The sequence below is a fragment of the Chiloscyllium plagiosum genome, chromosome 34, assembly GCF_004010195.1.
Source record: "Chiloscyllium plagiosum isolate BGI_BamShark_2017 chromosome 34, ASM401019v2, whole genome shotgun sequence".
In the NCBI taxonomy this organism is placed as follows: Eukaryota; Metazoa; Chordata; class Chondrichthyes; order Orectolobiformes; family Hemiscylliidae; genus Chiloscyllium; species Chiloscyllium plagiosum.
The window spans coordinates 24,193,696-24,208,853 of record NC_057743.1 but is presented as its reverse complement, the minus strand read 5'-3'; the positions used below and the strand labels follow the sequence as shown (position 1 = coordinate 24,208,853).

Sequence of the window (15,158 nt, the reverse complement as noted above, 5' to 3'; positions counted from 1 at the left end):
ATGTTTTAGAAGTGACCTGTATAATGAAAGGGGAGTAGTCAGCTCTCTAGCAGAGCGGTTTTAGTTCACTCTTGAACTGGTTGGAAGTTCAACAGGAAGCTGTGTGGAAACTCTCTCTCTCTTTGCTTCCCTCCAACTTCAACCTGTAAACATGTGTTCCATTTATACTGGTTTTTAAAAGGAGTTTGCTTATTGGGACTGTTGTGTATATTTGGAACAGCATAATTAAGTCTAGTTGGATAGGTTGAGTTCTGTAGGGGTTCTTTATTCTGTTTTTTATTGTGTAATGTTGTGAATGAATGTTTGTCTGTTTTAAAATCTTGTGTCAACCTAGCTATCTTACTCCGGGTAATTTTCACTGTACGTTTACTGAAACAAATTGCAAAGTTATGGTCTGGGGTTGCCTGCTTAAGAATGTTTTGAGTGGTCTGGCCTAGTCCATAACAACATTGCGGGAGGGAATGGCCTAATTACTACTAGATTGTTAAGCCAGAAATCCAGATAATGTTCTGAGCTCTTGGATTTGAATCCTGCTATAGCTAGATGGTAGAATCAAAATTCAATAAAAAGTCTGGAATTAAGAATGTAAAAAATGACCATGAAACCCATCTGATTCACTACTATCCTTTTGGGTGGGAAATCTGCCATCATTACCTGGTCTGGCTTATATGTGACTCCTGACTCATGGCGATATAGTTGACTCTCTGGGCAATTAGAAATAGGCATTAATGCTGGCCCAGCCAGCACCACCCGCATCCTGTGAATGAATTAAAACTAAACTTATGTGACTTGCTATTTGTCAGCCCAAAACCCAGATATTGTTTCATTATCTATGCAGTCACAAATGGTGTTGAATGTTGTGCAGTGATCAGTGAACATTCTTGCTTCTGACCTTGTGATGAAGTAGCTGCAGACGGTTGGGCCTAGGATTTTACACTGAGGAACACCTGCAGAGATATCCTGGAGCTGAGATAACTGACCTCCAAAAATCACAATCATTTTCCTTTATGCCAGGTATGACTCCAACCAATGGAATGTTTTCCCCTAATTCCCATTGACTCAGTTTTGTTGGGACTCCTTGATATTACACTTAGTTAAATCCAGCCTTGATGTCCTAGGCAGTCAATCTCATCTCACCTTTAGAATTCAGCTCTTTTGTGCATGTTTGAACTAAGGCTATAATGAGGTCAGGGGTTGAATGCAAACTGAGCATCAGTGAATTGGTTATTGCTGAGCAAATCTTGCTTGATAGCATCTTTGATGATACTTCCATCACTTAAGTGATGATTGAAGGTTATAAAGACAGAATCCATAAATTTAGTTGGTATTCTCTTGGATTTATCATGGGTGGATCGATGGCTCAGTGGTTAGCACTGCTGCCTCACAGCACCGGGGGCCTGGGTTCAATTCCTGCCTCGGGTGACTGTGTGGAGCTTGCACATTCTCCCTGTGTCTGTGTGAGTTTCCTCCGGGGGCTCTGGTTTCCTCCCACAATGCAAAGATGTGCAGGCCAAATGAATTGGCCATAGCATTGGGTACCTTAGTCAAGGGTATATATAGGGTAGGGGTGGTTGCTCCTCGGAGGGCCAGTGTGGACTTGTTGGGCTGAAGGGCCTGTTTCTATACTGTAGGGTATCTAATCTAATTTAGAAAAATGGAGCATGATCTAACTATGAAAGATAAGGTTATCAAGGGATATGGAGCAATGGCAGGAAAATGAAGTTAGGGTACAGATCAGAAATGATCGAATGAACTGGTAAAAGTACTCGTAGTTGAATGACTTACTCCTATTCGTATGTATACAGTTTCATCAAACATTCCTAAGTCAATGTGATAATCCCTACAAGGTCCATGGGGAGTCACTAATGTCCCTGTGCAGCTTGCTGAATACGAGTTTCCTTAGTAACAGGCAATTTCCTGTCCAGCTAGAACTCATCACCTGAGCCCTTGCTAAGGAAGACATTATCTCATCCTCTAACTCTATTCTGATTTTACTGCCTTACTACTCTCTCTACCTCCCCCTCACTTTTGATGGTTTGCATTGGCCTTAATGGGCTTTGCATGTAATTATTTATTGGCTGCAGGAGTGTTTTACAGGTGGTGGTTAATGTTTAAAAAGGGGAAAAAAAACAAAAAAAAAGAGTCACTGTGATTCTGGTAGTAGAAAAAAGAAACAGTTCAATTGCATGGTGTAAGAGCACTTCTAGACATAAAAACAAAAAAGTTAAGGCAGACCCACTCAATTAGAAACTCAGGTGATTTCCTGGTGGTGATTAATAGGATTAAAAGGAAAACTTATTATTGGTGATTTGGTAATGGGGGAATAAAAAAAAAGTTGTGTATGATAGCACTTCCAGGTATGTATATAAGAAAAAGCAGACCCACGGATTTTCCATTCTGGCTTCCTGAGTTATTACAGTCAGGCAGAACAGGGGTTTCTTCTACAGTATCTCACCAAATGCTACTAGAGCAGGTAAAGCACAGGTTAGATACAGAATAAAGCTTCCTCTATGTGGTACCATCAAACAGCCTGCAACTAGTACAGTCATAAGTAGATGTTTTCCTTACAATTTCTATCAACAATAGTTTAGCACGAGTAAATTCACAGACATTAGGCTCAGAAAGGTCCAAAGTATGGTTCTGATATCGAGAGACAAAACGGCTAGTGGCTGTTTTCCAATTCCAGTTTATTTATTGGATTATTCTGAAATTGTACCTTAATTTGTGACAGTTCAATAGTACTGTATTTTTCTTTCAAGAAACAAGAACCACGTGCTATAAAATGCCTTCACAAATCCAGAGCAGTGAAAGAACTTCACAGCCTTTAGGTTTGAAGTTGAGCAGCCAACATAATTAAACCTGTCAGCTAATTTGCACATAGCAAGATCTAACAAACAGCAAAGAGAGAAATAAAGAACTAATGTGAAGACCACATCTTATTTTCTTCCTTTTTAATTGTGGACTGAAATGGGAAAAGGATTGTTTAAAACCATTGCTGAACTTTGAAAAACAAATTACTGGAGCTCAATGTAGGTTGGGTTTCCATTATTTCTTTTCAAGCAATGGGGGAGGTGAGATAAGTTACCACAGCACTGAAGTGTAGAGTGAAATTCAACCAATGGCAGATCGCTGATTGGCTTGTGCAATTGCAAGCAGTCGCTGGCTGTCAGAGGTGATCAGCCTGGCAACAACTCTCTGCTTGGTTCCTGACAACTGAGCAACTGGTGTGGGTGAATGATACAGAATCAGAAGGCCTTCAGATTGGAAGAAGCAGGGTCTGTATCTGTGTCTCTCAGCACTAAAAGTAACCAAAGTCTGATGAAAGCTGGTTATTTTCTTCCCCAGTTGCTTTAAGCTGATACCAGTAACTAAAACACTTTAGAATTAGTGTACCAATGCTCTGTGCCTCCTGCAAGGCAAGAAAGAATCTGGAAAAGGAAATTAGACAATAGAAAATCTTGAGAAGCAAAAGGAACATCTCCATAAATCGTATGGATTGGTGCTATTTAATTGTGTTTTCCCAATGACATTTTTAACCTCCATCAATAATCCCAATTTTTTTGGTGTGTCTGTCTGTATTTGTGTGTAGGTATTTGAAAAGGGAATTAGAGTTTTAACTAGTAGAGTTATATGTTGATATAGTTTGGTTTACTTGTGGTTAGAGCTTATTTAATTGCAATTAATAGTAATTCTTGTTAAGTATAGGAACCTGGTCAGTATTTTTTTGTTAACCTGATGCTATCAAACAGGTAAACTGGGCACTTTATGTATCTTGATTAAATCAGTAACTTTTGAGGTGACCCACGGAGTAATGGAGCTCACAAATTTGAACATGTTCCCAAGTGGTTGTAACACTAAACTCTTTCAGTGATGCTGATAGTGAAATAAGCATTAGCCAGGACACCAAAGAACTCTACTGTACTTCTTGCAGTAATGGCTTTGGATCTTTTATGCCCACCTGAGTGGACAAGAAGCATTTTACCTTAACATCACATTCAAAATGGCATTTCTGACAAAGCAGCACTCTCTCAATGGTGAAATGTCAGCCTGAATTATGAGCTAAATTTTCTGGAACGGGACTTGAACCCACACATTATGACTCTGAGGTGAGGGTTTTATCACCAAGTGACTGATGACACCCATGCAAATAGCCAAAAGTGTATGGCAGTTATTCATTATAAATTCAGGTATATAGTCCTTGGATACATTCATTGTCTGGGTAAACTGGCAGATTCTGCTGACAGGCTGCCTGGGTTCACTTAGAGAACCTGCAATCTGCCATGAACACAATGAAGAATAGCAAGGGGAGTATTCTAATCAAAACATTAAATAATTTACTAACCTAAGTTGAGTTGACAGTATCAGGAAAAAGATAAAAACTGTCAGCAGTGTAAGAACCAACTGTGTCTCCTAAAAGATACAGCCACATACTAAACATCCAATTGCACTGCATGTTGGAATTTCCATGCATGTCTCAATGGGTTCTGTCTTGTACTTAAATCCTCCTTTGATGTCAAATAAGCTCATTTTCCTTGATGTTTCAGTTCAGAAATCAGCCTGGCATTCTCTGCCACTGTCGACTGCAAATCTACTGTCACTGGTCAATATATATGTTGGGATTATTTTTGATCCTGAAAAGTATCTTTGGGTTGTTCAGGACATAGATACTTGCAGATCAACAACAATCCTTAGTCACAAACACAAATAGTTTCTGCATAAATTATGCTCAAGTAACACCTAGAATATGTCCAGTAATAATGGGAGGTGAACAGGGAAAAGGCAAGATAATGTCTGCTCAGAGAAAGTCTGAGAGGATAATATTTGGATAAGGAAACTAAGAATCAGATGTGCGGTCTGCCACTCAGATATTTAATCTTTCCACAATGCATATGCAACATTGATGATTTCTCATGCAAATAATGACTGAATGACGTCTGTGACCTGAGCTAACAACACAAGCATACAAACACTGTACTTGTGCACTTGTTTCAGCTCTTCATCCACTCTTTAACATGCTTCATGTTCATTACTGGATAGTTTTCTGTTGCATCCTAAATGGACAGTATGATACCTCAGCATCTGACCGCAGCAGAGACCCACTCAGGCAGTTCCAGGCTGCTGGCGACTACGTACTTGGAGGGTTCTTTCCCCTTTATTCCACTGAAGTACACTGGATGAGTGAAACAAGGTCAGAGTCTGGAAAATGTGAAAGGTAAGGCATGCTGTTTGTGCTGAATTAAATTGGATCTCCATTAGCCTGATGTGGGACTGAATCTATATGATGTAGTTTCAAACTCTATTCCCGAGTTAGTACAATCATTTACATTTATATAGTGTCTTTAATGCAGTAAAATATCCCAAGATAATGCACAGAGAAAATTATCAGACAAAATTCTGACGTCAAGTCAAAAGGTCATAAGGTCATGTCCCCAAAGCATTATTCAAGAGGTAGGCGAAGAATGTCATAAAGGAGGAATGAGAGGTAGAGGGAAGTAGAACTTTAATGAGAAAATTCCAGCGCTTAGAGCCGTGGAAACCAAAACTACTGTTCTCAATTGTGGAGAGAAGAAATTTGGGGATGAATGGGCGATCAAAATTGGAAGAGTGAAGAGATTTGGAGTGAGGGTTTATAGGGCTCACTATGGTTACTGAAATAGCTTGTTCAAATTTGTAAATGACAGTGAAAATAATCAAATTGAGGCATTGGTGGAATAAGTTTTGATGTAGGTTAGTGAACACAGGGATGGCAGGTGAAAGGTTTATGACATTAACTTTGGATGATGATCTAATTTGGGTGAAGAGAAGAGGCTGGAATTGGCCTCAATGCTGTACCCTCTGGTTTGAAATGTAAAAATGCCCAGTGAGCTGCATCCTTGTTGGAATTTGTGCAGGCACATGGGCAGTAAACAATCAGTAAACTTGATAAATAACAAATGAATACATGCTACACCTTCCAATAGTACCTTACACCAGAAGCATTAGATGGCAGTGGAGCTGGCAAATTAAGGTGGAATTCTATCTGTATAAAATTGAAGTGTTTTGAATGCTGTCTGTAAAACGTGACTTTAGGGACTGGAATTTTTCAACCTGTGTGACTGACTGTATCATTAGTGTTAGCCCACACACTCACTCAGTAACCCCTCTATCAACATACTATGTTACCAACTCTCCTCATGTTAATCTTTCACTCCACCATTCAATAGCAACCTTCCATTGAAGGAAATGTGAAATACCTGATTTTATGAATTTAAGCCTTTTCCTTGCCCTTACGGTTCCGTCAGCTATTACTTGTTGACCTTTGCTCTTTTACAGTTTCCAGCTGAATGGTTTCCACTGGTTTCAGGCGATGAAGTTTGCCATTGAGGAGATCAATAACTCCAGCACTCTCTTACCAGGTGTGACCCTGGGATACGACATCCAGGACACCTGCCTCAAGTCCTCAATTGCGATACAGTCAGCCATTTCCTTCTTGACCGCAAAGGATGAAAACAGATTTAAACTGAAGTGTGATTACACGAACTATAGTACACGAGTACTCGCTGCTCTTGGCCCCTCTAACTCTGAGCTCTCCAAGGTGATTGCTCGGCTCTTCAGCTTCCTCCTCATTCCACAGGTATGATAGAGGAAATCAGTCAATGGTATGAAAGTCACGATCATTCTCAAGAATCAATGCATTGATTCAAAATACAATGGTCCTAAAGGTGCTCTTCATTGATAATCCTAACCTGTATTGCTCTAACTATTCCCAATTGAAGGATCAGTACAACATTAACGTCAGGTTAAGGAAGGAGATCAGTTGAGAATCTCACCTCTGCTGGAAAGTGTACTGGGATGTGAGGATCTTAGAATTGTTTAGGACAGAAATGGGTTAATCAACACATCATGCCTGTTCTTTGAATAAAGATATCTCATTATTCTTACTCTCCTTATACGTTTCCAAATGCCCTAAAGTTTTTAATGAAGTATTCATTCAAATTCCTTTAGGAAGCTACCACAAATATTGCTCTTGTAAACCTTCGTGGTAGTGTATTCCAGATTACATTAGCTTACTGTGTGAAAAGATTTCTCATTCTTCCCTCCAGTTTGTTTTTTTTTGATTGGGGAAGCAGGATTGGTCTTGCAATTATGCTCCCCATGATCAAAGAGCCTGGTGATACTTATTGACGAAAGCCATTGCACTAAGAATGTGCTGAAGCGTGGAGTGTGACTAATGACTGTTCTCCAGTGGAGCAGCATTCCAGCAGATTCCAGCATGGTAAAAATTGGAAACGAGGAATTTCTAACTCCTAAAATACTTTCAATAACATCCAGCGTTTTTAATGATAAATATTTTACGTTAAGCAGAAACTGCTTGTAACAGGGTGACAGGTTGGAAGAATTACTGAATTGTGTTGGGGAATCTACTGAAACATTTATCTATACCTTATTCACATCAGTCCAGTTCTTTCACTCAATAACCCATGTATCCAGGGCCCCGTGTCACTGAACTTTACTGATGCTAATCCATCGTTTTCACATAGTCATTCAATACTGCACCATATTCCTGTTTTTGCTGATGTTAAACAATTCCCTCATGAGTATCTATGTGGTTGGGCTTTTCTTTCTTGTTGCAGATTAGTTATGCTGCTTCAAGCAATTTATTCAATGACAGGACGAATTTTCCATCATTTTACCGGACGGTTCCCACAGATGAAGTCCAGGCAGCAGCCATGGTGTCAATGGTGAAGACATTTCAATGGAACTGGATGGCAGTGATTGGGACAGACAACATGTACGGCCGAAGGGGAATAGAACACTTTACCAAACTTGCTTCTGGAACTGGGATTTGCATTGCATATGAGGAATTGATTCCCTTGAATTTACCTGGCTCCACATTTCATAGAAAAATGGTGTCAGTCATCAAGAACATTATCTATTCACGAGTTAACATCACAGCTGTATTCGCTGATGAACATTATGCCCAGACACTAATGACAATAATCCTTGAGCAAAATGTGACAGGTAAAGTGTGGATTGCCAGTGAGGCTTGGGTCACCTCTGAAACAGTTGCTAGCTCCCCAAACATCTCAAGCATAGGGACCATTCTAGGTGTGGCCATTAAAAGTGGCCATATACCTGGCTTTGAATGCTACAAATCTGCAGCACTGGCCGTCAGGGACCTGCCCAGTCTGAAATCTAAGAGATGTGGGAGTGAAGGGAAACTTCTGAAAGCAGAGTGTAATGAATGTCTAACACAATCTGTTGATGAAGATGCTGACGGTGATAGTGAAGACCTACAGCGCATTTCATTTAATGTCTATGCTGCAGTCTACACTGTGGCCCATGCACTCCATCGCCTGCTCCACTGTAACTTGGGGAACTGCAGTAGGAGCACTATTTACCCATGGCAGGTGAGTCTTGTGTAGTAAAGGCATCTCAGGGGGTCACTAATGGGATCAAATCTTTTGATCTAGTCTGAAGACTGAGGCAAGTAATTAATTGGAAAATAAAAACTCCTAATTTAATCATTGAAAAAATGCTCAAAGTGCTTAATATTGTTATTTGTTCTTTATAAAGAATGTTGTTACATTAGTGAATGTGTCAGGCATTCTACAGTATTAATTTGTTCTTTCGTGTTATTGATTGAAGTTAACTGTTGCTCAGACTAAGGGAGAGAATTTCCTTGCAATCATCAAATTGTACCATAGGAGTTCTAACATTCACCTAATCAGTCTCATTTGATAGATAGCATCTCTGAAATTTTTTTCATTCAAATGTGGGACATAGGCATTACTGCCCAGGCCAGCACTTATTGCCCATCTCCAGTTCAGCACTCCCTCAGCATTGCAAAGAGGTGTTGGCATGGATATTTGTCCAAAACTCTGAACTTTATCAAGAATCCATAATGGTGCTGACTCTCACTGGGTTTCAGCTCCCCCACTGCCTGAAGTTGGTATTTCTTAATGGGATACAGTTTCCCTCCTTTCACTGGAGTACAAATTCCACTAATATCAACTAACCTTCGATAGCTCACACATTTGGCTATTCTCCAACTATGTGTTAGGAGAGGGAACGTTTCTCAGATGTGCAGCATTTTTCTTACATATCTCAACATTTTTGTTAACTAAATATGACTCTTGGTTTCCATCCAGCTCCTCAAAGAAATTCCACAAGTTAATTTCACTCTCCATGGCAGAGTGATTTTCTTTGACAAATATGGAAACCCACCCACAGGATATGATATAATTAACTGGCAATGGAGAAGTGGGAATCAAATTCCTGACTTCAAAATGATTGGAGAATACATAGCACAGCAGAAGGAGCTTCGAATTAATACATCCCTGATCCAATGGAACACACCTCAGAATAAGGTAAAGGGTTTCTTCTCATCTCTCTCCCTCTTTTCTTCTCCCCCGCCCCCATATTTCCTTAAAAGATAAAATGGTCTCTGCCTCAACAACTTCACTTGTCAAAGCACTACATCATCAAGTAACCTCCAGTGTAAGGAAAGCTCTACATTTCAATGAACCTTTTATCACATGCTGTTATAACTTTAAATTCCTCATTACTGATTCCCCAATCACAGGGAAGTCCTTTCTCAATTTACTTTACCAAAACTCATTGTCATATAAAAAAATTGTCCTTTTGGCTATCTCCATTCCAGTGGGAATGTTCCCAGCATCTCGAATCTGTCTTATCACTGTAGTTTCCCATTTTGGTGAATCTACATGAATACTAAATCTAAACACTTTTGTTACTTTTTAATGTTATAAACATTGCAAGAATCTGTACAGTAGCAACAAGAAGAGCAGAGAGGTTAGATAAGTGAATATTGGTGAGGTTAGAAGTGGCTTTTAGGAAAGCTTTGAAGACGACAGGACACATTTTCACGCACGAGTAGACATGCATGCATGAACTCAGATCAAAGATAAATTCATGGGGAATGTACTGTACTGAAGGAGCTGAAAATGATTACAAGGATTTTGAAGGTGGCACATTGAAGAACAAGGAGCTTGCAGAGATCAGAACCATTAGGAGAACCGAAGGTGAGGCAGTGTAACCTAGTAGTGCACCCATCAATCCTGTTCTGTCTTCATCTGAAGGAGGAGTTTTAACTCTTAATAATGCAAAGCTTATTATGTTTGTACTGTCAGATTCCTGGTTCCAACTGTTCAACTTCTTGTGAACCTGGACAAATAAAGATGGTGAAAGGATTCCATTCCTGCTGCTATGAATGTGCAGATTGTCCAGCAGGAACTTTTCAGAGTGATGGTGAGTCTAAGCATTTTCGTTTACACCAATCTACTGCTCAAAGGAGTCTTAGATACTAGCACTGAAGTGTCCAATGCAGGGACTGTTTTTAGGTGGAAACAATGGTGTAGTGATAATACTCTGGGGATTGGGGTTAAAGTCTTACAGCAGTTAATGGAATTTAATTTTAATTAATAAAGCTGGTCTCAGTAATAGCAAAAATGACAGCAATCATGTATTGTTGCAAAAAATCCATCAAGTTCACTAACCATTTAAATTTGACATCCTTACTCAATTTGAGTTACATGGGACTCCAAATCCAGAGTAAAGTTGATTGACTCTTAAATGCCTCCTGCAATAGCCAAGCAATCCATTCAGGTCAAGGGCAATTAGGAATGGGCAGCCCTTGCCAGTAACGCTCACAAGCTATAAACAAATATAGAAAACACTGTATTCAACTAAAGACCAATAAAATATTGAAATGGTCTACCCCCAATCGTTTTTATTATTTAGTCAAGGGATGAGTGTCACTGGCAAGGTCAGCAATCATCATCTAACTACACTTAAAGTGTTGCTTTCTCAAACACTTAACAGTTCACGTGGCCTGGGTTCACTCACAGTGGAGTTAGGAGGGGGGGGAGGTTTCAGGATTTTGATCCAGCAACACCGAAGGAGCAGTGATATGATTCCAAATCAGGATGATGCGTGACTTGGAGGAGAACTTGCATATGCGTATTCCAATGCATATTCTTCCTTTGTGCTTCTAGGTGTTTGAAATCATGAATTTAGAAGGTGCTGTCAAAGGAGCCTTGGCAAGTTGCAGTGTATCATGTACACACTATTGCTAATGTGAAATAGGGGTGGAGATATTTGATGCACAAATCCCCCTCGTATAGTAACAATGTTTCCCTCCTCCACACAGACAATCAGTGCATTCCGTGCCTGAAGAATGAATGGTCATTGCTGAAGAGTATTAAATGTCAGAATAAAACAATTGAGTTCCTACGGTGGACAGACACACTGGGTATCCTATTGGTCTCACTGACTACTGTGGGTCTTCTCATCATAGCGGCGATAACCAGCATTTTCATCATCAATCTGAATACTCCCATGGTCCAGCTGGCTGGTGGTAAAACCTGTCTGGTGATGCTGGTGTCCATGACCATCTCGTGCTGCAGTCTTTACTTGTTCATGGAGAAGCCAAACTGGTTGCTCTGTACCATCAGGCAGCCCATTTTCTCATTTGGTCTGACAGGCTGTCTATCAGCTATGCTAGTAAAGTCCTTCCGTGTAAGTGGCCTGTTAATAGGGACCAGCTTTAGTGCACAATGGTGGCCTGGGGTTCTGAAGTATCTCGGGGTGTGTTCACTTGTTCTCATTCAGATCATTCTGTGTTCAGTTTGGCAGTCCACATCCCCTCCCTCTGTCTTTGCAAACTACAACATCTCTGTGACAGTAATAGTTGTGGAGTGTGATGAGGGTTCTGTGACTGGCTTTGGGCTACTAATGGGCTACAATGGTGTGCTTGCTCTTGCATGCTTCCTGTGCACATTCATGGTTCAAAGCTCAGCCAAAACCTACAACCTAGCACGGCACATCACCTTCGCTATGCTCATCTACCTCATGGCCTGGGTTTTCTTCATCCCAGCCCATGCCGCAGTGAAAGGCAAGTTTGTCTCCTCTATACAGCTGTTTACAGGTCTCGTGAGCATATATGGAATCATCACCGCCTACTTCCTGCCTAAATGCTACATTATCCTCCTTAAACCTGAGTTCAACAGTGAAACCTACTGTCGAAACCCGATGGTCAATCCTCCACCCAACACTGAATCCCAGTGACACATTATCCCTGCTGAGGATAATAATGACACCAATCATTACCTCCATTCATTTATTACTGTTCCCTTTAGGTTGTATCCCTCCAGTTCAAAACCATCTCAGATTACTCTTACAAGTGCCTATTCCTCACACAAACCGTGGGATTGGAAGGCTGGTTTCCCTTTCTACCCACCAGCCAATGGATGATCAATGGTTAGGGATCAGGGGTGGAAAGTCTGGCTTATGTTCCCCTCCCAAACCTAGGTTTACTGAGGGCATCACACACTTAATTTTAATCAGAGTAAAGATTGTGAATGTCAGTGAAACTTCAATAATCAATCTGTACCATGTGGCCCTCTATAAACCAGAGTTGAACAGCCAAACCTACTGTCAAAGCTTTATAACTGCACATGTGCTACAATGCTGCAGCATCAACCTTCTCATTCTAATAGAATGAGAATTTTAACACTGTGTCTCAGTCTAGTTAAGAAATCAAAACCTCAGCAATCTCAATTGCGCCAACTTGTCAGTCAACAGCCCCAACCCGAATCTTTGTCAACATCAAATCCTGAACCCTGTCAATATCAACCCAACAGCCCCAGTCTCAAACCCAGCTCCAATCCTGCGAATGTCAAATGCCCAAACCTACCCACTTCATTGTTGCTGTGCCCAGCATTTTGTCAGCCAGCTTCAACTAGTTCATTCTCACTAATCCTAGCTTCATCCTCACTCACTTTAGCACCCTGTACTCATCCACACCATTCTTAGTCCAAGAATCCACCTGTCAACTTCAATGAGTTGAACCCAGTATCATTCTAACCTCCCTCACAAATCTTACCCAGCCTATTAACTACTATTTATAAAGACATACTGCAAATTAGTTTCATAAAGTTTGAACAAATCTTAGATACTTCAAAACCGGAGAAAAGCATGTACTTCCTTAGGAGATGCAAGGTGAGTTGTAACATGGATCCTCATCTATGGGGCTTGGATTCAAAGCTGACTATTTCTGACCCACAGGAGCCCACTGTTGTTCACCATTTAACATTCAGTAGGAAAATCAAGATGATCTTTGTCAATCTCTGCATATTCCAAATAAACTTAAGAAAAATGGAGTTCAGAGAGTGTGGTCTGTTAGAGAGTTTACCCAAGCAGTTAGTCAGGTTGTAACGTCAATTGCACACTTGTCAGTTCACTGTGTAATAGACTAGTATTGCTGTTATGGTCTAGAGAATGTTGTCTTCACCAACACAACTGCCAATTAATCTCCAAACTGTGACTGATGCAAACAGACATGCATTGAAGCCCAGAAGGATTTGGATTCTAGCTATTCAATTGTGATATGTTGTTTATTTTCTCCCCGACCTACAACTCAAAGAACAAGCTAATGGAATCCCAGCTGAATGTCAAGTTTACTAGTTATGGCACAAGATTCATGGCATTAGCACAACAGCAAAGTTTACTCTCGCAAATGTTAACTGGACTACCCTATTAGAATTGTGAGCAATTTATTTCTAAGTGTATATGATGCATGACATATCCAAATTGTGCATATCAGTAAGCGTGAAGGTTATATTAACAAACAGGATGAGAGTACAGCGACATTAGTTTACAATGCAAATAATATTCAAACCAATCAGCCAAAGCTATAGAAGTGTCCAAGTTTAACCTGCATACTTCCTCCAACAGATGCAATTGGAAAGTGTAGGCAAAACTTTACTCGATATTTAACCTATGATACACTTAGTCTGTGAGATTTTGATGCAATAGTGTTGAGGGTGCTTAAATCTCTACTTCACCCATGCTATATCTAACTTGGGAATGTTTGAGTGGGCTGTGTAACAAGAACTTTACTTTGTAGTTAATACATGCAGCATGCATGTCAATGCAAACTCCTCTAAGATAATCAATTTGTATCACCAAAGAAATAGGAGTAGACTATACAGACCCTTGAGCTAGTTCTGCCATTCAGTACAATTATGGCTTATCTCCTGCCTCAGCTCCACTTTCCCACCCATTTTCACATACATTTTGATTTCTTGAGAAACCTAAAAGCCTTAAACACATTTAATGATGCAATATCCATAACTCTCTGGGATAAACATTTCCAATGATACACAACTGAGTGAAGAAATCTCTACTCATCTCAGTGTGAAATAACCTCATTGTCTACCATGGAAAGCCCTTTCAGCATCTTTTATTTCAATGAGGTCACTGCTCTTCTCAACTTCAGATAATATTCAACACACCGTTGCTGTTCTGCTAACACCCTGTGCTCCTTATATGAGTACACCAAAGTCTGTGAAAGTTAACATTTGGAAGCTTCATGCATTTGAAAAAAAAATGTTTTTTCTAGATTTATAATATTCACTGCCCCACAATACTCTATCTGCCACCATTGCCCAGTCTTTAATCTGTCTCGATCACTTCTTTGTATTGTCACAGCTAACATTCTTACCTAACTTTGATTCATCAGCAAACTTAGATGCATTTGTCTAAGTCATTAATATAGATTTCAGATAGTTTAGATCCCAGCTCACATCCATGTAGCAATCCATTAGTTACAGCCTGCCATGCTGAAATTGGTCATTTATCTCTACGTTTTTTCCTGTCTGTTAACCATTCCTCCATTCATTCAAATATATTATCCCTTCTTCTTGCTTATTGACCTTTTTTTTGGTTCCTTACCAAATGTATTTTGGAAATCCAAGTGTATTATATCTACTTGCTCTTGTTTATCTACCCTATTATTTACATTGTTAAACGATGTTAACAAATTTTATATACATGATATTTCCATTAAAACCAAGTTTATGTCACCTCCTCATACTCATATTTTGTAAGTGTATTTATTATTAACAATTAACAAAAAAAATCATTTTCTCCCTCACAAAGGATGTGACTAGAAAAGTTGATGAGGGTCAAGCTGTGGATGTGGTGTATATGGACTTTAGCAAGGCATTTGATAAGGTTCCCCATGGTAGGCTCATTCAGAAGGTCAGGAGGAATGGGATTCAGGGGAACATAGCTGTCTGGATACAGAATTGGCTGGCCAACAGAAGACAGCGAGTGGTAGTAGAAGGAAAATATTCTGCCTGGAAGTCAGTGGT

General features: G+C 39.9%; 1 protein-coding gene across 1 annotated transcript in view; it reads left to right on the top strand.

Annotated features, from left to right (window-relative positions):
- The window catches only part of LOC122540104 (taste receptor type 1 member 3-like), a 32,067-nt gene extending 19,998 nt beyond the window's left edge, over window positions 1-12,069 (top strand). The window contains exons 3-8 of the mRNA XM_043675415.1: window positions 4,993-5,212; window positions 6,313-6,613; window positions 7,614-8,390; window positions 9,132-9,350; window positions 10,998-11,042; window positions 11,089-12,069. Coding sequence (XP_043531350.1) covers window positions 4,993-5,212; window positions 6,313-6,613; window positions 7,614-8,390; window positions 9,132-9,350; window positions 10,998-11,042; window positions 11,089-12,069 — 2,543 coding nt within the window. The remainder of the gene's footprint in view (window positions 1-4,992; window positions 5,213-6,312; window positions 6,614-7,613; window positions 8,391-9,131; window positions 9,351-10,997; window positions 11,043-11,088) is intronic.
- The last annotated feature ends 3,089 nt before the right edge of the window (window positions 12,070-15,158 follow it).